Here is a 26,312-nt window from a genome sequence, read left to right on the forward strand (position 1 = left end):
GAGAAGGAGCGAAGCTGGCGCGCAATGAGGGAAGGAAGGTCAACCAACCAAGAATAACACCCAATGTATGGAGATTATAAAAAAAAAGAAAAGCCAGCTAGATCGACAAAATATATGAAAATAAGCACATTCAACAAACACTCAATAAATGAAGGCGTCGTAAACCAAAATGAAAAATTGCCCGTCGGCGTCCAACAGAAGCAATGAAGGAGGGCGTTTCACAGACAAGACCGATCCGATCCGACTCTAGAAAGAGACACTAGGAAAAGACTGCGGCGAAGGCATAATAATCATCGGAATCAGGATACTAAGGATCGAGGCGCCGAGGAAGAGCGACCTAGCGAAAGACAGTCCTCATGCAGTCGACGGAGGAAGAGAAAGGGTTCCCCTCCATGGATGGGGATGAGACGCGTTTTGTTCCCTGGGGACAACCCGGGGAGGGGGAAGGAAGAGTAAAATCACTGGGACATGAGTGATGGACTGTTGATGTATGGATGGGATGGGAAGGATAAATTGGATGGAGGAAGAGGGGGTGGAGACCAGGTGGTTGTTGTGGTGAGGGACGAAGAAGGATGGATGACTGCCGATGATTTGCATCCAGTCGAGTTGTTAGCGACAGGAAGCCCATGCATAAAGACGAGGGGGCAACGAAGTGGGGGACTCTTGGATTTCAGTTCTATGGAATATGGATAAACAAATACTACTTCCAGCCAGCCATTTAAGAGACACGTGTGGACTCTCGGAGATTAAGACAGAATCATCATCGTGGAAATCCAGAATCCAAAAATCCAGAATCCGAACTGGTGGAGATGTAGACATGGAGAGATCCATAGACCCGGTACTTCCTCCCGAAGTAACTGACGCGGGACCTTCCCAAGCAACTGTACTCCGTCCGTGTACCTGCTAATACTACTACCACTACACTATATCGAAAACACCGAACTGAACCATGGATGAGAGATGGAGATCCCGATCTAGAACCAGCAAAAATAAAGACTACTCTACTCGATCCATTAGCGGAGAAATGTTTCATCCAAGGGATTCATTCATTCATTCATGTCTTTCTTTCCTTTCCCCCTGCAGCACCCGATCGACGGATGCGTAGAGGATCTTGTGTTCGATTCAGATAGAATTTTCATTTAGAACTATAGAATAGAATACATTATCTAGACTATACATATAAACTCCCGACGAAACAACATCAGTATTTCTCCAACCCTACATCTATAGAGCTGATATCCCTTGCTTCTCGGATGTTACTCGAGTTACTGCCAATGTCCCAGCCAAGTACCTTCCTGGCGTGATTATTGCGAGGAGGTACCTGGAGGTACATACATACATACCTCAGGCCCATTAGTGTGTGCCGCCCTGGAGGCGGTAGGCGGAAGGGCCGGTTAATTACCTTATAAGTTAAAGGACGAGAAACAGGCTGAGTCAGCGCATCTGCAGACAAACATTTCAAACGGATGGACTAAACCGCATTGGGCCAGCAGACAGCTGTTTGTTCCTCTCCATCCCGGTCTCTTTCTCTCTCTGCGTGCCTCTCTTTCCCACTTCTCTCGCTCTCCTTCTCTCTATTGCTCTATTTCTCACTCGAGAAGGGTCATGATCTGAAGATTGCTCTGCTGTCGGGCAATTTCACATCCCCTTTATCCCTCCCCCTCTCCCAATTCCCTTCTCCGCCATGTCGTCCACCTCCCTTCCGATTGCGGTCGATCCGGTCGCTTTAGTGACTACAGAATGCATCACCGTCACCTCCGCTATGCGCAAACATGCCCGCTGGGCTCATTCCTCCGTCTCGGCCATCCTAGGTGGAAGTACAGTCTCCCGGATTTACGACCGTGATACCTCCGCCCCTCCGAGTCCCCGTGAGAGCGCCTTAACTACACCTCGACCCGGATCCAGATCCCTCGCTGTCGATGACGATCATGTCCTGGCCAATCGATGGGGGTTGAGGGGGAAGAAAGGCAAGAGCATGCAGGACAACCCTCTAATCTCTGCCTTCACGCGACTGCGGAGCGATCTCAAGGGCTGCAAAGACATCCGGACCTTTGATGCTCCCGCTCTACTCCATCCGTTCCTTCAGGTCATTCGCTCCTCCTCGACCTCCGCCGCCATCACCTCACTCGCCTTGGTGGCCTTGACGAAATTCTTCGCCTACAACATCATCGGCCAGGGCTCCCCGCGACTATCCATGGCCATGCAGCTCTTATCCGCCGCCATCACCCACTGTCGCTTCGAAGCCAGTGACTCGGCAGCAGATGAAATCGTCCTGCTGAGGATTCTCAAGTTGATGGAAGGCATGCTGTCAGGACCAGAGGGTGAATTGCTAGGTGACGAGAGTGTTTGCGAAATGATGGAAACCGGGTTAAGCATGTGCTGCCAGGTCCGTCTCTCGGAGGTTCTGCGCAGGTCTGCGGAAATGGCCATGGTCAACATGTGCCAGGTGATTTTTATGCGACTATCACATCTGGATATCTCAGAGCTATCGGAGGAGGAGCCGGCGCTCTCGAATGCAGGCGAAGCCCAACCGACCAATTTCAAGATGGACCCTTCTGTCGACGGAGATACCGTTACCTCGCAGCATCCGTCCGCCATGGGTTCGGATACGGCCGTTCCGGATCGCGACTCTAACAGTAGGGATGAGACCCCTGAGCAAACCCCCAGCGGCAACGCTGTCGCCGCTCCTCCCAACCCGCAGGACGACGTTGGGGACGACGTTGCTCCCTACTCTTTGCCTTCCATCCGAGAACTCTTTCGGGTGCTGATTGATCTGCTGGACCCCCACAACCGGCAACATACCGACCCCATGAGGGTCATGGCGTTGAGGATCATCGACGTCGCTTTGGAAGTGGCAGGTCCAACGGTGGCTAGGCATCCTAGTTTAACAGCGTTGGCCCAAAACGACCTCTGTCGCCACTTGTTCCAGCTGGTCCGATCGGAAAATATGGCCATCCTGACTGGGTCCCTTCGAGTCGCCGGGACCTTGTTGCTGACGTGCCGTTCTGTCTTGAAGCTCCAGCAAGAGCTTTATCTGTCCTATCTGGTCGCTTGTCTTCACCCACGGGTAGAGATACCCAAGGAAGCCGGTATCAATCCGGCCCTTTACGACGGGGTGCCACAGGTGCCCAAATTAGTGAAACCCTCGCCTTCGCAGTCCAGCAGCGGTAGATCGACACCGGTTCCCGTGAAAGATCGGCAAAAATTGGGACTGGAAGGGGGCTCGCGGAAGCCGGAGACGAGGGAAGCCATGGTCGAAAGCATTGGTGTGCTGGCCCGGATCCCAAGCTTCATGGTGGAGCTGTTCATCAACTACGACTGCGAGGTGGATCGGGCGGACCTTTGCGAGGACCTGATCGGCCTTCTCTCCCGCAGTGCGTTCCCAGATTCAGCCACGTGGAGCACGACCAATGTGCCGCCACTGTGCTTAGACGCCCTGTTGGGTTACGTTCAGTTTGTGTACGACAGGCTGGAGGATGAACCCGTGGAGGAGGGATTCCCTTCGCGGGAGCATTTGAGGAGCCAGCGCAAAACGAAGAAACTCATCATCACCGGCGCGCAAAAATTCAACGAGGATCCCAAGGCCGGAATCGCCTACTTGACCGCCCACGGTATCATTGAGAACGCGGACGACCCCGTTCTGGTCGCGAGATTCCTCAAGGGAACGACTCGGCTGTCGAAGAAGGTTTTGGGCGAGTACATTTCCAAACGATCTAACGAAACCCTTCTCGAGGCCTTCGTTGATCTCTTTGACTTTTCAGGAAAGACTGTCGTCGATGCCCTTCGAGATCTCCTCGGTGCCTTCCGTTTGCCTGGCGAATCCCCTCTTATCGAACGTATCGTCACAACGTTCACCGACAAGTTCATTGAGAAAGCGCACCCTCCGGGTGTTGCTGATAAGGATGCCCTGTTCGTATTGACATACGGTATCATCATGTTGAATACGGAACTGTACAACCAGAACATTAAATCGCAAAATCGCATGTCTTGTAACGATTTCTCACGGAATCTGCGTGGCGTCAACGCAGGGCAGGATTTCGCACCGGAGTTCCTACAAGAGATCTATGATTCTATCAAACAGAACGAGATTATCTTGCCCGATGAGCACGACAACAAGCACGCGTTTGATTTCGCCTGGCGGGAACTCTTGTTGAAATCCAGCTCGGCCGGAGAGCTGGTGGTGGGCGAGAGTAACATCTATGACGCGGAGATGTTTGAAGCCACTTGGAAACCAGTGATAGCAACCCTCTCATATGTCTTCATGTCTGCCTCGGACGATGCCGTATACTCTCGAGTGGTCCTGGGATTCGACCAGTGCGCTCAGATCGCTGCACGATATGGGTTAACTGAAGCCTTTGACCGCATACTTTTTTGTCTTGCTTCCATTAGCACGCTGGCCACGGATAAACCCCCAAGCACCTCCCTCAACACCGAAGTCCAGGCTGGGAAGAAAAGCGTGATGGTTAGCGAGCTTGCAGTGAAATTTGGCAGGGACTTTCGGGCACAATTGGCCACAGTGGTTTTGTTCCGGGTTCTGGCAGGGAATGAAGCGACGGTTCGGCGAAGCTGGGCACATATTCTCCGCATCCTCAACAACCTGTTCATCAACTCTCTCATTCCTCCCTTCGATAGCAGCCTGAACGCCGAGCTTGAAATGCCTCCTATCCCGCTACAGCTCCCGTCGCAGGTTGTGGACCGCGATGGACGTGGAAATGAAACAGGGCTCCTGTCTGCTTTCACATCTTATCTCTCCAGCTATGCAGCAGATGACCCTCCGGAGCCATCCGATGAAGAACTCGACAACACTCTGTGCACTATAGATTGTATTGCAGCCTGTTCGATCAACGATGTTCTGGCGAATATTAAGTATGTGGACTCCTAGCCCTTTGTCCCAGCGCTGGTGACTTGAAATAACCCTGTCTAGGTCTCTTCCTTTGGAATTGGTTTCAACGGTGGTAGACTCATTACTGGTGCTGTTACCCGAGGAGTCTGCACCGGCGGTCATTGTCGTGAAGTCCGAGCGACTGTCCCCTTCATCGAGGCTACCGAACGGCAAGGCCGATGCCAGGCAGTCGAATTACGATCCCGGCATGATGTACCTCTTGGAGTTGGCGACGATCATCACCCTTCGTGACGCCAAAACGCTGGAGACACTTGGCGAGCGACTCTTAACTACCTTGCAAGCCTTCATTCGGGATGCCAGAAACCTGCATTCGCTAGCCTTGTCACGAATAGTTTATTATCTATTTAATCTGCTGCGACTGAGCCATGTATGGATGATAGAAGCTTCCCCCTACAAGCCCGAGTATTACTGACCATCTGCTAGGACTACTCGTTTATGCGGGTGCCAGTTGTTCTCCACGGTATATCCGGTTTCGATCAAGATATTTTGGAAAGCGTCGCAATACCTACAGTGAAAGGACTCTCTCGCTGCGTTTCAAATGGAGGATTCCTACGCAATGAGATCACCGTTTCCCCTGATTTCTGGTCAATCTTGCAAAGACTGCACCAGCATAAGGAAGCGGGTCCTTTAGTGTTCGACCTACTTCAACACATTGTGGACTTCTCACCCCCCATTATTACCGCAGATAATTACGAGTCGGCTGTTTGCCTTGCGAACGATTTCATTAGTGCCGCTAGTGTGGGTTCCATTGACGAACGGCAGAAGGACGCGTTCATGCGGCGCTCCAAAGGTGCAAAGCAGCGCAAATCCAGGTTTGTGCACCTACCTCTTTTTTTATTTTTTTTTTTTTTTTTTGGTCTTTTATCAGAAGTTGACCGGGACGAACAGCGAGAACGAAGTTGTATACCGTGGCTTCAAGGCAATTGAACTCGTTTATCAGCTCACCGGACGGGTTCCAGCTCTGATTAAGCAGTCTCATCTTGAAGAAAATGAAGGTTTGTACTACTTGCTGTCTTTACGTGGCCAGCAGTGGATCTCGATTAACATTGTGCGAATTATCAGCCTGGTCTGCTTACTGGTCCCCGATTTTCCTTTCCTTGACCTCCCAATGCGTTAATCCTTGCCGGGACATTCGGCATCATGCTATTTCGACCCTACAGCGGTCTCTTCTTTCAGTCGAGATGAGCTCCACCGATAATAAGGAGTGGATTGCCATTTTCGACCAGGTTTTATTCCCACTCGTACTTCGCTTATTAAAACCCGAGGTGTATCATTCGGATCCACTTGGAATGAGTGAGACACGAGTTCAAGCGGCGATCTTGGTTTGCAAGATCTTCCTGCGCTATCTCGATCAACTTCCGAACCAGAATGGAATGCTTGAGCTATGGCTTAAGATTCTGGATGTCCTCGACCGGATGATCAACAGTGGTCAGGGTGACAGTCTGGTAAGTTATTATTCACTTTGATGCCAACTTGCCACACAAGTGGATGAGTACACAATGCTGACTATTCCTGCAGGAGGAGGCAATCCCGGAGAGTCTGAAGAACATCCTCTTGGTCATGGCTGATGGAGGATACTTGGTACCGCCCTCCCAGGATACCACCAAGGAATTAGTCTGGAACGAAACCAAGAAGCGTTTGGATCGATTTCTACCTGACCTTTTCAAGGAGATCTTCCCAGAGAAACCGAACGAACCATCTACCCCGAATTCCGCCGTCACATCTCCTAGCCCATCGACGCAGGAGCACACCAATGACCAGCAGTCCAGGGAGGATGGGACGGCTCCTGGTACTCCTGAGGATGCAAAAAACACCAACGAGCAACAGGGTGATGATCCCTGATTAGACTCGTATCCCATCTGTTTCTCCCCATTACATCAGGCATCTATAGCGTGAGTAGTTTGTATGTGCAACTCCATGTAAATATAATTTGTTTTTGATGGCATGCAGAACGCGAAAGGACGGATGCCAATTTATCCGTCTTTTTTTTATTCGTTTGGCTTTTGTTTTAAAGATTCAAGGTATATTTGCAGATGTGTCTTGTGTGAGTCAACATAGCGTTTGGTCCTTTTTTCAGTTTATTTTTTCTTCTATTTTTGTTCTTGAGGGAGCATTCATTGATCATGATACACCTTCAAACACATTGCATACATACAATATTTGACTGACTAGGGACTCTCCCTCAATGTTCGAATATATTCCGTTACAAATGTAATCTGTACTGTTGTAGACTTCATAGCATGACTGACTGGGACTTAGTTGTATAAATCGAGAATGAATCAAATGTTCATTTATACAGAACTCCAAAGGTATCACACAGATCACCAAGACCACATTGACTGGTTGAGAATCACGCAACAAATGGAGCTGTGAAAAAAAAAAAAAAAAAAAAAAAAAAAAAAAAAAAAAAAAAAAAAAACCAACAGGTGGTACAGTACAGGACTCGTCTAACCATCTCACGGAGCCATCAGTTGAGGAGACTCAGCAAAAACAGGAAATTTGAATGAGAACTGGCAGGAAGGTGGCCTGATATGTATTACAAGTAATGGGAGAGGTAAAAAAAAAAAAAAAAAGGAATGTGACATTCACACGCAACTATCCAACAGCAGAGAGCAAAGTGCAGACAATCGATGGAGGGGAGGCAAAGGGGAAAGGGAAAGAGCAGAAAGAGTGATCGTGTTTTCTTCTATTCAGCATCCATGTCATCATCAAGGTCAATAGCATCTGGGTTGACCGGGGCAGCGGGTTGCTGTTTCTCTGGGGGCGGATGGTTCCCACCTTCGGGCCCTGTACTGGCGGCGACGAAACCCACTGGAGCACGTGCCTGCCGCTCCAGAGCTGCCATGGCATCCGCACGCTCTGATGCACCATCGATATATTCCTGCTGGCCTTCGCTGTCTTTGCCGCCGTCCTGGGTCCGCTGTTGGCTGCGGGCAATCGCTTGGGAAGCGATAAAGTTGACGTCCGTGCTGTTGTGCAAGAGTTAGCTTTCGTCCTTTTGGTTTTGTCCTTTGGAGGGGAATTGACATACTTGTATTGTGCTTGAACGCTGCGCTTGATACGAAGCATCTCTTTGAAGGTGTCTTCGTTTCCGTGCTGGACTTCGAATGCTTCCCATTTCTGCCAGAACACTGCATTGGTCCGAGGGTCGCAGAATTGAGAGGCGTGGCCGTAAATCGCACGAGCTCGGTCGATTTCTCCCAGTCTCCTTTCCATCTCGGCGAACTTGAGACACATTTCCTTGGCCTCCTGGTCGGGAAGAGCGGCGATAGCACGCTCGTAGATAGGTCGGGTCGATGTTAACCCGAAGTTCGAGGCTGACTTCGTGATATAGAACTCAAACATCTCAAACCGGTCCTCATCCGATACCGCCCTGGTCGCGCGCTCGTAAATTCTCATTGCATGCCGGGCCAATCCACGTTCCTCTTCCAGGTTACCATACATCAGATAGAGTGGCTTCGCGAACTTTGGGGGGCATCCATCTAGCGCCTGTTCGAAAAGATCTCGAAGCCTCTCAATGCCAATCTTGCGGTCCACAGCTTTGGTCAGATAAAGGTTCCAAAGTTCAAACGCAACGGGGTAACTGAAGAGATCAAGCCCTCGTTCGTAGATCTTGAAAGAGTCCTCAAAGTACTTATTCTCCTCTAAGAAGTTGGCGTAGTTGACGACTGTTTGAGGAGTGGCAATGCGTAGCTCGAATATTCTCTCGTACACGTTCTTGGTTTCTTCCAGTGAAGCCACGCTTTCCACGAGATCGATGTAGAAGCTCCACAGCTTCCAACTCTTGTGAACTCGTTGCTGAGGAGATAAAGTCTCATCGAAGTAGTCGACTGTCGACTTCTTCGGTGCTTGAGTCGCCTTGGCCATAACTTCAACTGCCTTGTCGAAATTTTCGCTGCGGAGTTCCATTTCCGCCCACTCACACCACGTCTCGGCGAGTTCAACAACTGACTTGAAAGGAACCTTAACGGCCTTCTCAAATATGACCCTAGCGGTGTCTGGATCGCCACCAGTCTCGTAGAATTTTGCATAGTTGACCCAGAGCTCAGAGAACTTGCCATGAGCCTTCTTTGGGTTTATGGCCGCAATAGCCGCCGTGTAGGTCTGGACAATCTCATGTTTATTGTCACCCCACAGAGCAACCCTTTTCTCCCACTCAATCACGTTGTTTGGATTCTGCCTCAGCAGCACGTCATTGACAAGGAACGGTCGTCGATCCATTAGTTGTTCAAATCGCATCATTCGGAGGTCGAGGTCAAAATCAGCCTCTTCGTCGGTCTGGCCGTTGTCAGCGCGAGACGCCGCGGATTCCATGAGGGTTCCGATGATCGATTCTTCAAACTCAACGTAAGAGTCGAAAATCAGCGTGAAATCTCGAACGGTCATAACGGTGACAATGCCCTCTTCAAAGACATCTCTCGCCCTCTCAAAGTTGCCCCTTGTAATCCAGTACGTTGCCAATCCGGCCCACAATTTACCCCGCTGGTCGGCAAACCGTTCGATTCCGCTGCGAAGAATTGCATCGACATCAATTTCGACTTGCGGGCCTGTTTCGATCTGCTTCGCCTTTGAGACTAACAAATCCACCATTTCGGTCCACAATTGGAAATGACTCTTTCCTTCCTTTGATTGAAAACGCGGGTTGTCAAGGATGTCCATGTATCGCTTCACAGCATCGGTGTACTGTCCCATTTCAACGAGTAGTTCGATATATTCTTCGGCATTTTCGGGGTGAATCTGCATATAACGAGCCCAGATCTTCACTGCTGTTTGGCCGGAGGCAGAACGAGCAAACGTTTTGTAGAGTTTCCAAAGCCGGTTGTGTTGAGTAACAGGTAACGCCCGCAAAGCACGGTCGAAAGTCCGCCGAGTTTGTGTCACGAGGGGCTGCTGGAGTAAGAAAGAAAGATACATTTCCCAGATCCGGGGCATTTTGTTAAGAAGGATCAAAGCACGTTCAAAAAGCGCGTTCACTTTCAGAAACTCAGCCCGGTAAATCGTCGGATTACGTCCCCGAAGGTGATTCGCCCGAAATTCCAGGTACTGCAAAGGTCAGTACATGTAAATGGTATGGAAGAGAGCCTCTCAGAAAAAAAAAAAAAAAAAAAAGGGAAAAAGAAGAAAAGAAAAATTACCATCTTCCAGAGTTTGTAAGATCTGGGAAGTTGTTTGCACGCACGCTCCATGACCTGGACAAGACAAAATAAGTAATCAGCAAGGTCATAAAAAGATGCGCGGCAAGGAAATGTACAAAAGCCTGTTCGTAGAGCGTGCCATGCTGCTTTTTATACTCGATATAAGCAAGCCATGGTTTGATGCTGCCGGGATCGCGAAACAAATCTTGTTCATATATTGTGTCCTGATCGGCCTGTGATCACATCGCAGATTAGTCTTGCACTGCTCACAGCTCAATGCCACTTTACTTACGATCAGATAAAAGTCTGGCCCAGAGGCCACTGTTCGGTCCATCTGTGCGTGTTGCCGGTGTGATCTCGGGGGCAAGAGTGTCCCTGGCATTTCGCCACTCAGTCGAGCGGGATCAGCTCACACGGTGAACACGGAGTCAGATAGAGGGGTGTGTCGCATAGACTGGAGAGCTTTCTCGTGGCGCTGAGAAGGAATCCGATCCGATGTGAGTGAAAGATGAAGTCGCACTGCACGTGATCTTCTGCCATGCTGGACACGGCTCACGGGGTGGTCCAAGCTCCCCTTCATTATCGCGTTTCGTCATCTTACCTCGTTATCGTGGCCTCTAGATACCTATAGTGTATTGGCACAGGTCTACCAGTCATGTCGGGTGCCGTGGTGTGTCTTCTCTATCATTGTAATTTTCTTCGATAGCTGAATGCTCGCTAACCCGTTTGCGATGGTGTAGGGCCGTGAAGCAGTCTTCCCGACTCGTCAGTCATTGGGGTTGATGAAGGGTAAGCTGAAGGGCGCAGAGATTGGCCACAGCTTGTTGAAGAGAAAGAGTGAAGCGTTGACAAAGTAAGTCTACAATTTATGGTGCCATGGGGATGGCGATACTAAATTTATGCCCCCAACAGACGATTTCGCGGTAAGACCGTCAGACGTCCAGAACCAATGCCTCCTCCCCGCAGTAGCCCAAAACTGATATGGGAAGATAGAGATCACTCGACGTATCGATGAAGCCAAGCAGAAAATGGGCCGCGTCATGCAGATTGCCGCTTTTTCCCTAGCGGAAGTGAGCTATGCTGTTGGAGGCGATATCGGCTACCAGATTCAAGAGTCCGCTAAACAGGCTCGATTCCGTGTCCGAACCAAGCAAGAGAATGTGTCCGGTGTCCTTCTTCCTCATTTCGAGAGTTACACGGAAGATTCAATCAACGACTTTGGCCTTACTGGTCTTGGAAAAGGAGGTCAACAAGTGCAGCGATGTCGGGAAACGTATGCTAGAGCGGTAGAGACTCTGGTTGAGCTTGCCAGTCTACAGGTACGGAATGATGCTAGTCTATGGTTTATAGTATATACTTACTAAGCATCTTCAAATAGACTGCGTTCGTCATCCTGGATGAGGTGATTAAGGTTGTCAACCGGAGAGGTAAGAACCCAGGCCATTCCAAGCTAGTTCCTGCTTAACGACTGACTTCGATCACAGTCAACGCCATGTAAGATATCACTTTCCAAGAGACTATAAAGACAGTCTGCTAACCTCCTGGCTTAGTGAGCATGTTATTATTCCTCGTACGGAAAACACTATCAAATGTCAGTATACCACTCCTATGCATCATATTCACCCACCGCTAAGTTGTTCTAGATATCAACTCCGAACTTGATGAACTCGACAGAGAGGAGTTCTACCGACTGAAGAAAGTTTCAGGCAAGAAACAACGAGACAACGCCGCCGCCGATGCCGAGGTCATGGCTGCTCGAGAGGCAGAGAAACGGCTAACTGAAGCAGAGCGTGAAAAGGAGGTACCCGATGCCCCCGATGTTCTTGGGGAGCAAGAAGACGCAGATGTCATCTTCTAACACCTCTTTCCTTTTTCATTCTTATCCTGTAGCGTCTCGTGTAACTAGCATACTTGTTTCTTACCCTGTAGTTGTTTTGGTATTGTTCATAAGCTATTTTGTTCTCCATACACAGCCTCTCCACATTCCTTCTCCTGTTACGATACTGGGTTTTACACAAAGAGGGCAAAATTAAAAGCAAGATAAAAAAGGCCAGGACAATCGCATCCCATTATGGAGCATTCGCATGGTTTTTCTGCAAATTCTAAATAAAACTAAACCAGTGAAACCCACCCCAACGCCAAAACTAATTTGACCACACAATCACACCTCACTTCATTGTCTCTGGTAGGTAACCCGGATAGGCTTGCCCTCGCTCCCCATAGGCATACCCGAGGTAGCTTCCTTTGCACTGATAGCCCCGGATTCGTTCTCATATTCGACAAAGGCAATCCCTTTGCGACCGGGCACGAGACGCACCTCCTGAAACCCCTCGAAACGGCCAAACACGGCTGTAAGGCTGTCCTGGTCGGCTGAGTCGGGCAGGTCCCGCAAAAACAGGATCTTGTTTGGAGGCAGGTATTCGTCTGGGATGACAGCCGCGGCAGCACCACTGGTAGGCTTGAGACCGGCTCCTTTGGTTGTTTTGGCTGGGCGAGCAGTATCGGGGGCACCAGGTGGACGTTTAAGCTTCTTCTGGGCTTCAAGTGCCTCATGAGCTTGTTTACGTTCTATATCGACGTCACTGTGTTAGCCACTCCCATTCACCCAATATATAGTCCAGAAAGGCAGTTGGGGGGTAAGAAGTAAAATTGCATAAAAATATGCGGTAATAAAAGAAACAAAACAAACCTACCCTTCTCAGCTAACCGCCGCCTCTTATGTATCTCCAGCTCATCATTTCCACCCTCGCGCAAAACAGTAGCGTCGCTTCTCGTCTTCGCATAGTCCAAAACCATCGGTTTATCAAAGAGCTCAAAGCCGTTAATTTCATCAATAGCACGAGTGGCAGATTCGACATCGTCGAAGACAATGAACGCCTGACCCTTGGCTTTCAAATTCGTCTTCGCAACGATCTCAATGATGTTTCCATATTCCGAGAAGATCTCCTCGAGCGCAACCTTCAGCTGGTCGACTTTGATCCGCTCCTCCAGGTTACGAACCTAATAAATCGCAATGTAGTGTCAGTGAGCGCTCGCGGCTTGCAGGCGTTTTGGGGGAAGGTTCTTGGAGGTCGGACATACATAGACTCTGCGGAAACGATGTAGTTAGATTATCGTTGCTCTGAAGGAATGGGGGAAAGAGAGTAAAAGCAACTTACGTAGGACTGGGAGGAATAGTTGCTGATATGGTAGCCATGGTTTCCGACAGGACGGGCTTCTATCGGAGAGCTTGTGGTGATCAATGAATTTCGAGAGAACTATCTCAATTAAGTTGCGGGAAGAGGAGACTTGGGAGACACTTTTAATAACTTATTATGTTGAAGTTTTCTTTTCTTGTTTCAAGAAAGCAGCATCATTGGTCTAGTGGTAGAATTCATCGTTGCCATCGATGAGGCCCGTGTTCGATTCACGGATGATGCAGTTATTTTTAGGCATCCTTTTCTGTTCTCGTTTACTTCCCACCCTCATCCTACCATGCCTTTCTTTCCTTTCTTTTTAAAAAAAATCAAAAAATCAAATGCTCAATTCTTTTTCAAATAGTCCGCAGATTCCTGTCGCGTCAAATAACTATTTACAAAGCCCACGCAATAAATCATCTACTAGACCTTTCAGCTCTTTGGGCGGTCTAGTCCAATCCTCAAGCTTGACCACGTCTAGTCCTGTCTCCATGAACAATGCCTCGGCAATGCTATTTCGAACCTATATTCGGTCATTCTTATGCTTTTATACAGTGCAACATTCAGACATACTCTTGGAAAAGGATGTAGAAGCATCCCCGTCATTTTCTTGAGAACGTCAAGCCGTAAAGGTTCTAGTCGTGATAAGGGGGCATAGACTCCAATTGCAGCTTCTAATCTTGCAATATTTGAGGATTTGAAATGCGCTTTTTGCACAAGAACGAATAGTTTTTGGAAACTGCTATTCGGTCAAATGAAGCTGGGTTAAGTATAAAAAGAAGAAAAGAACTGACCTTGGCTTTGATTTTTCAGGAATTGAGGAGATGTATCCATCCACTAAAAAGGCCAGGAGCTCCATAACTGGCACGGTATAACGATCAACTAGCAGGTTATCATTCAATATAATCAAAAGATCTTTGATGACGGAGACAACAGCGGCTTGCTGATGTACTCCCTCACGGCTTTTGATCCTTTGCACCAAAGCCGAACGAGTAGAACGAATAAGTCTTTCAGTTCCTGCAGCAGCGGAAGTTGCAATACCCTGTAGTAGCGGTACACGTAGCCAGTCAATGGCGTCCAGCTCAAGAATCTGAAGGAAATAGTCTGTTGAAGAAACATGACTGAAATGTTCGTATCGTCTGCTACAGTCAGCATAGACCTTCACCTATCTTCCAAAGCTACCCGAGTTCGCACCTCTGTAATGGCGGGAAATCCTTGGCTGTCTCCCAAAAACTCTGCAGGCATAGCCAAGCTTGAAGACGGACCTTGTCCAACTTTTCAGTTGCAAGCCGACATAGACATCCGACAATCGTTTGAATACGCGGAGTGAAAGATGCAGGACTCGAGTCCTTCTCAAAGATTATCTTTGCCGCCTGAATCGCCTCCAGCCTAATCAGGGATCCAATATCACCCCGCCGATCAGTTGTGTAATCATTCAAAAGCCTAGTTATATGGTCGGCGATGGTATCCGTCACGTCTGTTCTATGGTAAATTGCTGCCCACTTAATTCTATGGAGTTGCGTACCTATATGCGGCAATACCGCACTCAAGCTTTTCACCGCTACTACACGTTTTTCGATCAACTCTTCCTTGTCGGCGCATCGCAGTAATTCTTCTACGATGGATTGCCTCAGACTATTCTCGGGATCAAGTTGCTTGAAAACGGCACCGAGCACTGAAATCTGGCCGCGGCTGGTAGGTAACTTCCAAGTCGCGTGGATGTGTGACAACCAGTCTTGAATAGTTTCATGCTGTTTTGTCAATGTTAGAAGGGGAAATAAACTAGATAGTGAAGAAGAGGATGTCTCGATAGAAATGTCTTCACCTCTCGAAACGCAAAGCAAAAGCGTTTCAAGCGCTTTGTCCAGCAAATCAGTAGACGGCTGTGGACATTTCAGGGCCGTTCCATGAGACACTGACCGGGATAGAGAAAATATCAGACACGACGCTGCTTCTGCAGTCAACTCCGGTCGTGAAATTTGAAGTGTTAGGTCTTTTTTAGTAGGACCAGCTGCAGAGTTGAATATGCTCCAAAGCTCCCCAATTTGGTGTACAACATCTCTTGCCTCAGAGGAGTCCTTCATATCCTGGAAAGTCTCTCGGTGGTCATTGAACGCTTCAACTATAGCAGAAAGTGCCAGGAAACAGCCGTGTCTTGTTTCAACGTTACTCTGAGGAAGACTATTAAGCTTATCGACCAATCTCCGAAGAACTAGTCCCATGGACTTATAGGAGTCCTGAGTGCTAAGAGCCCCTATTGCTTTTGCTGCTTGCCTCCTAGACTCGGCGGCAGGTGACCCAATTCCTCTCCAGTGCATTAACGATTCAACAAGGGGACTCCAGTAATGAGGGCTTAGGTCGACAGTCGCCTTTGCAACTTCGTTTATTGCCCTTGAACGTCGAGACACAGCGTGGTAGTCCACAACTTGCACAAGTGATATCCCCTCAGCAACAGTATTCGGATGACGCCCAACCAATTCCTGTAAGGCAGCAGAAGCGCCTCTCCGGATATTCCCCGATGGATCCACGCAGGCAGCACACACCAGTTCTATAGCCAATATCTGCAAGACGCTTGTTTCATTTTGATTTGTAGGGGTATTTATTGCCTGCGGTTTCAACTCCAACAGCTCCTGGGTTGTATACTTGCGGGATATAGCCCATATACCGAAACATGAGGCATCTCGCACTCCAGTACCGACGGAATTTCCAGTTGATGACCTTTGTTCGAAATCAAGCCCAGAAACAAGAGGTTGAATTACTTCAAGAAGTTGCCTTGTTGGCGGAGCACGACGAAATAAGAGATGACCCAGTGTTAATATCAGGCCCTGCCATCGCTGAGGGTCAACTGCGCTCAGGTTTCGTTTCAATTTATGCACCCCGAGTACCCGCGCATCTAATGGGGTCACAATGGTACCATCACTCTTTTCATATAAAATATTCTCCTCCAGTGAACCAGTGACGGCTTCAATGACCTCCCTAGCCATGTCCAGGTCAAGCTTCAACGTGATTACACTCAGAGCTTTGCTAGCAGCGAATCGCACAGGTGTATCCTTATCAGCGAGTGCCACTAGGAAGTGATCGATTGCCTCTTCCAGTATTGAAGAATATATGTCATCTGAGAGCGGGTTACCTGGCCTTTCGCTGAGTGACAAGGCCATTACTGTCACTGTGCGGATGATTTTAATGATAATTTTCCTTGCCAGCGCAGAAGACTTTATTACTTCAGACACCTCTGACGTCCCCTGTGCAACGCGTAAAGTCTGGTCAAAGACTGGCACGATCAAAGGGGCAAATTCCTCGACCTGGCCAGATGTCCCCAAGCGGGCTAGAAAAGACAGTACACCAATACAAGTGTAGAGGGAAGGAGGCTCTGACCTGTCTGTGGGTTGAACGATAGAGAACGCCCACTCAGTAAGAGTAGTCAAAAGTCCTATGGTCTGCATATCTCGACGCAGCACAAGCCGCGCGAGAAGTGCAGAAGCAGCCTCACGCTCTTTTCCAGGGACATTGACATAGTTCAGTGACACTGACAGGAGAGATTTGGCAAATGTTGATGTCCCGCTTGGCAATGAACCAAGCCGGTTTAGATTGTCGTACGGGACTGGAATATCATCTGATGACATAGACGTCAGATCAAAAGGGGCAAGCAGCAGATGCGAGAGCCAGGTGAGCATTATATAGCGCTCTTCCCACAAAAGCCGTTGTGAATACCTTCCAAGTGAACTCTCAGTATCTTCTTGACTAACTGAATCCCATTCAATAAATGCCCGCAGTAACGGATCAAGATATTTCGGCTCATTGTTCAAAAACCTGCTAATAACTTTCACCCCACGAACCTTACAGAACGTGTAAAGGAGCCTACAGGCCGCCCTCGGCAAGGGATAAAGTTCCTGAGTTTGCTGGGAGCTGGATGGCTGAAGAGCATATTGATCACGATGCTTGATCAGGTACGCTAAGAAAGCATCAACCAGGTATGGCAAAAGCGTTTGCAGGTATGGATCCAATAACTGAGGCCATTCTTGAAAAGGTTCTAGCTGTAGTGAATCCCATTGTTAGTAATCGAAGAAGGTCTTTCGATTATTCATTTATCATTCTTGCCCTGAGAGTGAACCCGTAGACTTACAAGGCTTACGAGTTTCTCTGTCTTTGCCGCGTGCGCCCATCTTCGTGGAACACGGGTATCACCACCCTGCTCGGTTCGAGTTTTCCAAAGCAGAGACGGCAATTTATCTGAGAACTCCTTCATAAGGTCCCCAGAAGCACGCTGGAGTTTGACCTCCCTGTCATCTTCTGCATCCATAATGGGGCTCTACACCTAGAGGATGGAAGCCACCTCTCCTCGAATGCTAACAGGTCGCATGGCGGAAATTCGGTCAGCGTTGAAAGTGGTCATGTGACCTGTATAGGTTCCAACAACTATAAGTTTATCCAAATCTCTATTAATAATTAGGAGTTAGGAGCGCATATTCATTTGGATTATATCTCTGTGATGTATCTATAGAAAAAGTGCCAAAAGGATATTCGTAGAATTACTATGACGATAGCAGGAGGAAATATGTATCCACATAGATCTATTGCATTCTTTAAATTCAACAAGATTAGGAAGCATATTATTTGCGCCTATGAAAAAATCTGAGTATATCAAATATCAGGATCCGAACTAATATCTTCATCAACAGGAGTCGTCTTGAATCCAGCCAAGCCATCCGCTGCAAGCTGACCTATGGTCCTGCGGATGTGCATGCCTGTGATTGCAATTGCCAGTGAGTTCCATACATCTTGACCCCTTTCCCCAAGGTCAAACTGGCACATGAATGTGCTGTCCGTTTTTTCGGTGCTACTCGTGGGGTCCGCATTGAGAGTTAATATGACAACCGTTGGACCGGATACAATAAACCCGATGAGAACAGGATATTTTCGGTGGAAATCATGACCAGCTTTCCTTGTATTAGGTCCGGCACTGTGTGAAGTATTATATTCACCAACAGATGCCACACTCAAGGTCTTGTGGTATTGACTGACAAGCCAATGGAGACGTCGGTTGAGCCTCTTCAAGGCGTCAAGAATCGATTCGTTTTGCCTCTGAGCATAAATAGCGTGTGCAGGGACTGCCTCTGGACCTACGTATATCTTTGCATCATCCATAGCCCAACGAATATACTTTCTGATAGCTTCCTTGATCAGAGGTTCTGGTCTCTTCCGCAAAATCTTACAATCTCTGACACGCCCCCCGAGTGTGAATAGAGTGGCCAGTGATTTGATTGCTAGTGTGCGTGTAAGCATGGCCTCCCACGGAATGGAAGCATAATCTATCTTCTAACTCACCATAGAACTCGGAGCGTCCAAGTACCTGAACAATCGGCTCAAACCCTTTATTTGGGCGAGGAAATAAGGACTCGGGAAGTGTTGGAAAATCAAACTGCCAATGTCTTGGGAAAACGGGCTCGAACCCGCGCATGGAGAGCCTGAAATAGAGGTTTTTCTCTTCTTCGTTGTAGATATTCTTGGGGAGATTGACGGCATCAGTCCAACGCCCGGCCCTCTCCATGGAGAAATCAAAGACCATTGCGGATTTTTCGTTCTTCGAAATGCGCATAGACGCTACACTATCAGTCTCATAATCCTCATCACCATTATGCTGAGGTACAAATGAGGATGCATCCTTTTTTGGCATAGTAGTTTTCTTTCTTGTCTTCGTCTTGTTCAAAGAATTGGCATGGTCTGTTTGGAGAGTAGATGAATCAGTGATAAAGCGTGGCGAGCCATGTAGTGCCTCGTCCGTTGCATCGATTATGGAATCGCTTAGGAGTTCCACTGCAGTATCGCTAGAGTTTGAGGAGGCAAGCACAATCCCTTCTGCATCTTCTTGGTCTACAGATGTGTTCCCCTTTTGTTCTCCAACAATCTTTTTTTTTGAGGGGGATTTGCTCTTCAGTCTGGCTTTGGGGAATGGCATAGGCGTATCGGCAGGGCTGAGTTTCCTCTTCTTCCGCGTTCGCTTGGGTATGCAAGGGGCCTCCTCTAAGTCGCTGTTGGCAAATTCGGGAGCATAAGCGGCATCACGGGAATCCGTCTTCTGTGACTTTCGCTTCGGTGTACGAATAGTCTTTTCGCTCAATGAGAGCTCTTCCATTTGCGTCTCCTGGTTATATTTGTGAGTGATGTCTTCCTCCATCATTTTTCTGAATTTGAGAAACAAACCGAATCCCAGTCTGTCTCCGTATGTGATTCACTGATATCCGAGCGCTGTCCCTTCGTAATGACAAGGTAGTGGGCATCAGCGCGCTCATGAGACGCCTGTAGATGAGATCCGTTCATTGTCAGCTGAGTTGAGGATGAAAGAGTGTTCACTCGGTTGTTTGGGATCTTATCACTTGTGGATGGCGTTAAAACTGTGGGTTTATTTACTTATGCCTCATCGATAGTAATAGAAAGGGGAGGGAACTGTGTTCCACGAATAGCTGAAGCAGCGAGGGAAGCAGCGGGAGTTCATTTAATACGAAGAGAAAACGAGTATGTCAAGTCTGAGTGACTCGAATCACACAAGGCAGGTCCGGGCGCTCAATTGTGTGGCCTTGGGCTGCGGACAATGAAATTGGATTGCAAACATCCTCTGGACTCACCTGAAAGGATGATTGGGAGCCCGTAATTGGATGAACTAGGCATTTCTATTCTGGCATCTTCTTATGGGCTTGGTCTTTGTTTGGATGAAACGGATGTTGGGACGAGATAAAGAGTAGTGTGGAGGCACTGCAGATGACGGTGGAAGAAATCGAACCGGATACAACTTGCATGGCATGAACAGCAAAACACATGCGGAACAAAGAACACACGATTCAAGCAGGAGCCCCTTTCAAACACGGCGAAAAACTGCTTGACTGACAGAGGAGATTACGAAACCACCGGGAGTGAAGGCATAGGACAAGATGGACGCAGAATTACAATCAGAGAATGGGAATTAATTAAAATCTTCCAAGGCAATAAACCGAGCAGCGCAGAATGCTGGACACAACAGAAGAGAAAACACCCCGTCCCCAGAACAAAACCACTCATCTCGTCAGCATCCATAAAAGCCCTAACGGCGCTCACGGCTCTCGAAACTCTTAAGGGTATGTGAAACAACATTCCCGGCGCTACCAGCGCCGAAGACAACTGGCGATCAAGAAGACAGGCAAACGCAGAATTCCAAAGTCCACAGCAAGTAGATGTAAATATTAAATGTAGAGTCCAGCCCGATAGTTCCCAATAGAGGTAGGTCGAATCAAGCAAAGTCCGCAGTGTAAGAGAAGCCGCGGAACTCCTCCTGCATGGCCTGGGAAAGAACTGTAATAGTGGGCATTAGTACATGGAGAAGTATTATGAAAGTCCATCACTGTCTTACCTGACTGTACGGGCGTGAGGACCGGCGTAACGCTGGTGAATTCCTGGTCGAAGTTGCTCGTATCAGTGGGACTCGTGATCGTAGGCATAAATGGCGGAGGAACGCGCTTGTGATAGATATCGTCCCAGTTGACATTCCGGAAAAAGGCGTGGGACATGACCTCCTGGGCATCCGTTGGTCCCGAACCAAGTCTCAGTTCCGGCTCACGAGTGAGCAACTTCTGGAGGATAGACACAGAATCGCGAGGCATGTGGATCGGATATAGCGGTTCATCCGCAAGGATAGCATCGTAGATTTCATCTTCGTCTTCACCACGGAAGGGAGATTGTTGCAGAAGCATCTGGTAGATAAGCACACCAAAAGCCCACCAGTCAACTGCTCGGCCGTATTTCTTATCCAAGAGAATCTTTGCGCGGCATCAGTAAGCAGAATCCATGTTAGATTTACTAGGTAGTTGCTATCTGGACTTACCTCGGGCGCCATGAATTCTGGTGTACCACAGAATGTGCTCGTAGTGGCACCATACCACATGTTCTCTTTGCAGAGACCGTAATCGGCAATCTTAATATGACCATCCAGGGTCAGGAGGATGTTGTCAAGCTTCAGATCACGGTAAATGACACCGTTCTCGTGGAAGTACTTGAGCGCCAATAAAACTTCTGAAGCATAGAACCTATAGAAGACGCTATTAGCCTCCTTTCATCTCGCGAAACAAAGAGTGTCGAGTTTGTTGAGAACATACTGTGCTCTCTTCAGACCGAACTGGCCGCGTTGGATATGTAGCATCAGATCACCACCACTAATGTACTCCATGACAAAGTACACCCGGGTCTCGGTCTGGAAGCAAGCATGGAGGTTAAGAAGGAAAGGGTGACGCTCCTTGTTCGCAATCAAGAAGACGCGCTTTTCCGACTTTGTGCTTTCCACTTCGTCGTTCTCGATGATGAACTCCTTTTTCAACACCTTAATTGCATAAAGCTTTTTGGTGCTCTTGGTTTCCGCCAGCATGACCTTTCCGAAATTACCTTTACCAAGGACCGCCAGGAAATTGAAGTGGTCCAGCCCAATCCTAATCGTTGGTTGCTGGGGAGGGATCTCTTCTTTCACGGCCATTTGCTGCGGCACTACTTGCATAGGCTGTTGTTGCGGCATGCCGTAGGGTGAGGCCACCGGTTGCATTGCTTGGGGTGGTGGGATGCCCTGCTGGTAAGATGCGTACACCGCTGGATCATAATGAGCATGCGTAGGCGGCTGGGGTTGCACAGGACGGCCCGTATCCACTTAGTCACCAGCTATCAGTTTCAACGTTTCTCTGGCAAAAGCGGTATTAGGAACATTGGTTAGACAAACCTTGTGGCTGCTGTGGCTGCTGAAGCTGGGGAGAGCGCAGGCCCGTTGCCACAGCGGCAGCGGCGGCAGCGGGGCTGGATGAGGACGAAGTTCTTGGGGGCATGTGTTGTCGCTGTGCAGCAGCGGGTGACTGCGGGGGTATATAAGAGTTGGTTGCGGCGCTCACAGCTTCAGCGGAAGGTTGTCTCTGAGGAGCCCCGTATGGGCTCTCGGTAGGCTTCTGTGGGTAGGCAAGAGCGGCGTTATCCGTCGGGGCTTGTGTTGGCCCTCCTGTCCGAAGGGTCCGGCCACTAAGACCTGAACTAACAGAGGCGGATTTGTTGTGGTTCTTGGCCCGAATCAAGGTCTCCAAGATCTGGTTGGCTGCCTCCATGGACATTCCACAGAAATCAGGTACAAGGTGAGTACAGTGGGCATGACATGTAAGGCCACATTCTGCGGGGAACATATATCCGTCAGCCATATCCTATAGGTCAGTTTCCCGGTTACTGTACCTGAGCATCGTTTGGCACTTTTGCGCCCGAAGGGCAGTAAGTACCCGCAGTGGCAGCACCAATTGGCGGAGAGGTTGGAAAAGCCCTCGAAGCGATGTGGGATACGGTGGTTGATCTTCTCCTCGTCGGGATCCGTCTCATAGTTGGCTTTGCTGATACACTTGGTGACAACCTTTGGATAGCATTTACGATGGCAGGTGTACTTGCAGTCGGCGCACTGCATACCAGCCGCATACTTCAAGAAGTCGCCACAGAGCGCACAGCGCATAATATTGTAGAACTGCTGCGTGACGAACTTGTGACCCTGTTTCTCATGAACTTCCTCCTTCTTCTGGCGGACGGCACCTTGACGGTTGAGACCAATGTCGAATGGCCGACGATCCTTCAGCTGCTTGGCTAAAGACAAATGTTAGCACAATTTGGCTCCGCAATACAGTAAGTATCAGAATAGAGACTTACCGAAACCCAGTGATAACTGAATCCGACCAACGGGCTCCAACGCAAACCAAGAATCGATCATCACAGGGCCTGCACCCCCAGCCGGGCCTGGCGCACCTCCTGGAGCTGAAGCACCAGGCTGTCCAGGAAAGACAGCAGCACGGGGCGATCCCGCGGGCCCGGCGGTGTCAGGCCGTCCAGGCGTGCTTCCATCCTCCATCTTATCTGCGGAAACCCAACCAGACGCATTAAACTCCGACTCGATCTTTTTGCGGCGCATCTCTTCCGCGATATCAGAAATGCGCACCCACAGCATACCAATCGGCGTGGGCCTGTCTCCTGATTTGTCGTATACGGTAAGCTCAATTTCGTTCGCCTTGTCGATATCGATATTGAACGACTCGTCCTGCCATCTGTCGGTCCGAGTTGCTTTGGTCCTCGCCTTGATAGCATCTTCAACCTTGAGAACCACAAACGTCTCGGGGCCTCTGGAGAATCTTGAGCCGGCAGCGTGATCGACATCCTTGACGGCAAGAATCCGCAACATTAAGGAACCGGTGAGGGGCTTTCGCAGGTTTGGTGTGCTTAAACTTTCATCTGGTGGAGGGCAAAATAAGGACATGGGTCAGCTAGTGAAACGGCGGCGACTCTGGGCCGAAGGAAGTCCCTACCATCCGGAGTGTCTGTTGATTCGATGTCGACATGAAGATCTTCATATCGCTTGAGCGCCTGCTTCAACAGCTGGATCTTCTGATTACTCTCAATCCGCCGACCTTCGGCATCCGCGCGACTCTTCCGGTCACCCTCATCCTGATAAAGGCGGACCATCTTTTCGATTCCAGCTTTATATTGCTTCTCAACGCTCAGCTTGAATTCAAGCTGGGACAGCATAAGTTGGATCTTTGGACCAAGATAAGGAGTATCATATTTGATCAGGTCTTGAGACCGAAGACAACATAAGTTAGAAAATCTGCTCACAAGTGTTGCATTTACCAGGAAGGGAAGGCCTACCAAGCTTCGTATAATTTGGTCGGGCCTTGGGCACTGAAGCAAATGGTCGAGGGTCATTGTAAGGAGCGCCTGATGGCATGGAGCCGGCTCCCCCGTGCGGATACGGGGTTGAGGACTCCTCATAGTCTGCTTGTTCATTACCCTCGTAGCCCGGCGCGTAGTCCTTGGGAGGAGGGACCGGGCCTGCACCAGGAGCAGGCGGGAGACGCTTCTCTGTGGGGGAGCCACCTTCCTGCCCCATGCGGCGTAACTGCAGCTCTCTCATCTTCTCCTCCAAATACGCAATGTTCTTCCGACCATCGCGAATGTTCGCATCGACCCTCTGTTGTACCAAGGGGTTATCGGTGGACTGGCGCATATTTGATGCAGCAGTGATAAGAGCCTTTTCCCGCTCGATCTTGCGGTAGACTGAGGCGATGAGGTCGTCCCCGTCCATGATGAAGGGAGGACCGACAACGATGGGATTAGGCAGGAGGAAGGAGGGGAGGGGGACAAGGGAGGAGAGCGTGGAGAATGCGACCTCCCAACAAAAGAATAGAGGCCGAGAATGGGACCCCAAATGACTCGATAGAGCCAACCGATGGAGTTAGGGGAGGAAGGGAGGGGTGGTCGTGGGGCTCTCGTTGACAGATGCAGGAAGAGAGGGGGAATTGATGGATCGATCGATCGCAACGGAACTGTCAACGTTAATTAATGCCACTCGGAAAATGGTGAGACAACCAAGCACACCCCTCTCGATCGAGCAAGAGGCGACTATCCCACCAGGAAGAAGAGAAAGAAGGAACGAACAAAGATACAGAGCGAAACGAAGATCTCAAAGGAATCATTCAATCGATTAACGGACGGAGGGATAGTTGGATGGATGGATGGATTGGTGGTAATTTGTTTTTGACCGCCCGCAATCCCCAACTTGTACCGGCACCAGGGGTGAATTCCACCTAAATTCTTGCTCGACGATCGATTTGTCTATGGTAAGAATACTGGGCCAGAATAAAGAATAGTCTAGGAGGAAAATTCTATCTGAAAGGAAAGGACGGAAAAGAAACTGCAGAGCGAAGGACTAGACCGGTGGAGTTGGAAGAAGTGTTTTTCTGGTCTGGTCGTGGCGATACAAATCCACATTCATCATCCATTCACATGGTCTTGAATGATGGCTACCTTTTTCTTTCCCCCTTACTCTCCCACTCTCCCTCCCTTCCCCGTTTTCTTCTTACTTTTGCCCTTTAGTTCTTTCTCACTAAGAGGGCAATCCTTAATGAGAGTACTATCATGATACTCATCTAGCCATCCAAATTGATATGAGACAAGCTCAATATTCGGAGGCTAGTCATTGGGACATGTTCATCTCTTCCAAAAACAAAATAACCAGTACGTGGAAGACGCCTTGCTCCAGGTTCCTACGGCTCTCCCTCTGATCCTATGTATTCACCATCTTTCCCAGTCCATTCCTTCAAAATAATAATAGTATATAAATTAAGGAGCAGCAACTTGTCACCACCATGTTTCTCGTTTGGTGGTCTAGAGAATGGATGTAGTGCAAGTCTTATGCGCCTAGAGTAGTGTGCCTGTCTAGATAATAGCTGAGGTGCTAGAACAGCATGCAGGGGATACCTACTTCGTCCCCCTTGCTGGAGAGTTAGAGTCAAATGTCACCCAGTGTCATGTGATGCACCGATGAATATCTTGCCTGGAAGAAAATGTGCATTATATCAGGCGAAGTGCTGTTGTAGATTGCACCTCCTGCAAGTGTCCCATGTGGTAACAGAACTCTTCAGGGTACAGTCTCCGGATCTAGCACATAAGATGAGCGATTGGTACCTTATTGCGGGTGACATGGAAAAGAAGTAACAAAGAGAAGGGCCGCCAGCCAGTGTTTGGATATGGTAAGGTACTGGGGCATGTAAGCATGGTCACGCGTGAGTATCACCCATATAATCCAATGCCAGTGGAGTTCAGAACAGTGTTCTTCATATCAGCAAGCTTTTTTGTTCTCCCTGTACAGAATTGTTCCACTAAGACTAGACTGGATAGAAGATGCATGAGTCCACCACGAGTTGCAGCCTGAGAATCAGGACCAGTTCCTTCTCTGGATACGTATTTTATCCCCCTCCTTACTATCCTCGGAGGAAGAGAAAGTTGGAAATTATCTGGTTATACCTGTGGTGGAAGAACTTGGTCTTGTAAAATTTATCCACTATCTACGAGAGCAGGTCAAGGTAGCTAGCTTGTGTACGTCTACTGTAAGCCATAGAATTCTCATATATTCTTTGTGCCTCTAGGGACAACCATCACCTCGTCAATCAATAAGTTGAAATAATCTGGCTTACATAGAACTTAGATTAACTTCCAATACTAGGGTGTCCAGCAGACACTGTATGTCAAATATAGTGGCGCAATTGAGTGGCATCGAGTTAGGAATTGCGC

The 26,312-nt window shown here is 48.8% G+C and overlaps 6 protein-coding genes across 6 annotated transcripts; 2 read left to right on the forward strand and 4 right to left on the reverse strand.

The window, feature by feature from the left end:
• Positions 1-1,762: 1,762 nt before the first annotated feature.
• On the forward strand, positions 1,763-6,745 carry GEA2 (GDP/GTP exchange factor for ARF; the record flags this gene model as incomplete). Its single annotated transcript, XM_033566138.1, has 6 exons — positions 1,763-4,866; positions 4,925-5,270; positions 5,327-5,715; positions 5,792-5,898; positions 5,966-6,348; positions 6,422-6,745. The coding sequence occupies 6 exons, from the start codon at positions 1,763-1,765 to the stop codon at positions 6,743-6,745; spliced, it is 4,653 nt and encodes a 1,550-aa protein (XP_033431895.1).
• An 844-nt stretch (positions 6,746-7,589) lies between these two features.
• SYF1 (mRNA splicing protein SYF1) lies at positions 7,590-10,372 on the reverse strand (the record flags this gene model as incomplete). Its single annotated transcript, XM_033566139.1, has 5 exons — positions 7,590-7,872; positions 7,935-9,946; positions 10,039-10,092; positions 10,155-10,271; positions 10,331-10,372. The coding sequence occupies 5 exons, from the start codon at positions 10,370-10,372 to the stop codon at positions 7,590-7,592; spliced, it is 2,508 nt and encodes an 835-aa protein (XP_033431896.1).
• A 321-nt stretch (positions 10,373-10,693) lies between these two features.
• Positions 10,694-11,896, forward strand: VMA8 (H(+)-transporting V1 sector ATPase subunit D; the record flags this gene model as incomplete). Its single annotated transcript, XM_033566140.1, has 8 exons — positions 10,694-10,708; positions 10,779-10,891; positions 10,951-10,961; positions 11,032-11,357; positions 11,417-11,465; positions 11,523-11,532; positions 11,589-11,629; positions 11,682-11,896. 8 exons carry the CDS (start codon positions 10,694-10,696, stop codon positions 11,894-11,896), a joined length of 780 nt encoding a protein of 259 aa, XP_033431897.1.
• A 315-nt stretch (positions 11,897-12,211) lies between these two features.
• On the reverse strand, positions 12,212-17,514 carry ATNIH1004_001441 (uncharacterized protein; the record flags this gene model as incomplete). The annotated part of the gene is made up of 10 exons (XM_033566141.1): positions 12,212-12,606; positions 12,732-13,038; positions 13,120-13,126; positions 13,197-13,255; positions 13,639-13,737; positions 13,788-13,956; positions 14,009-14,353; positions 14,409-14,691; positions 14,740-17,248; positions 17,338-17,514. 10 exons carry the CDS (start codon positions 17,512-17,514, stop codon positions 12,212-12,214), a joined length of 4,350 nt encoding a protein of 1,449 aa, XP_033431898.1.
• A 341-nt stretch (positions 17,515-17,855) lies between these two features.
• Positions 17,856-19,532, reverse strand: ATNIH1004_001442 (uncharacterized protein; the record flags this gene model as incomplete). The annotated part of the gene is made up of 3 exons (XM_033566142.1): positions 17,856-18,478; positions 18,540-19,356; positions 19,416-19,532. 3 exons carry the CDS (start codon positions 19,530-19,532, stop codon positions 17,856-17,858), a joined length of 1,557 nt encoding a protein of 518 aa, XP_033431899.1.
• Positions 19,533-20,475: 943 nt separating this feature from the next.
• pkcA (protein kinase c) lies at positions 20,476-24,324 on the reverse strand (the record flags this gene model as incomplete). The annotated part of the gene is made up of 9 exons (XM_033566143.1): positions 20,476-20,537; positions 20,596-21,001; positions 21,067-21,268; positions 21,338-21,875; positions 21,946-22,380; positions 22,440-22,835; positions 22,899-23,474; positions 23,549-23,815; positions 23,889-24,324. 9 exons carry the CDS (start codon positions 24,322-24,324, stop codon positions 20,476-20,478), a joined length of 3,318 nt encoding a protein of 1,105 aa, XP_033431900.1.
• Positions 24,325-26,312: the final 1,988 nt, after the last annotated feature.

The sequence above is a fragment of the Aspergillus tanneri genome (assembly GCF_003426965.1).
Source record: "Aspergillus tanneri strain NIH1004 chromosome Unknown AapTan_2_pilon_pilon_pilon, whole genome shotgun sequence".
NCBI lineage: Eukaryota > Fungi > Ascomycota > Eurotiomycetes > Eurotiales > Aspergillaceae > Aspergillus > Aspergillus tanneri.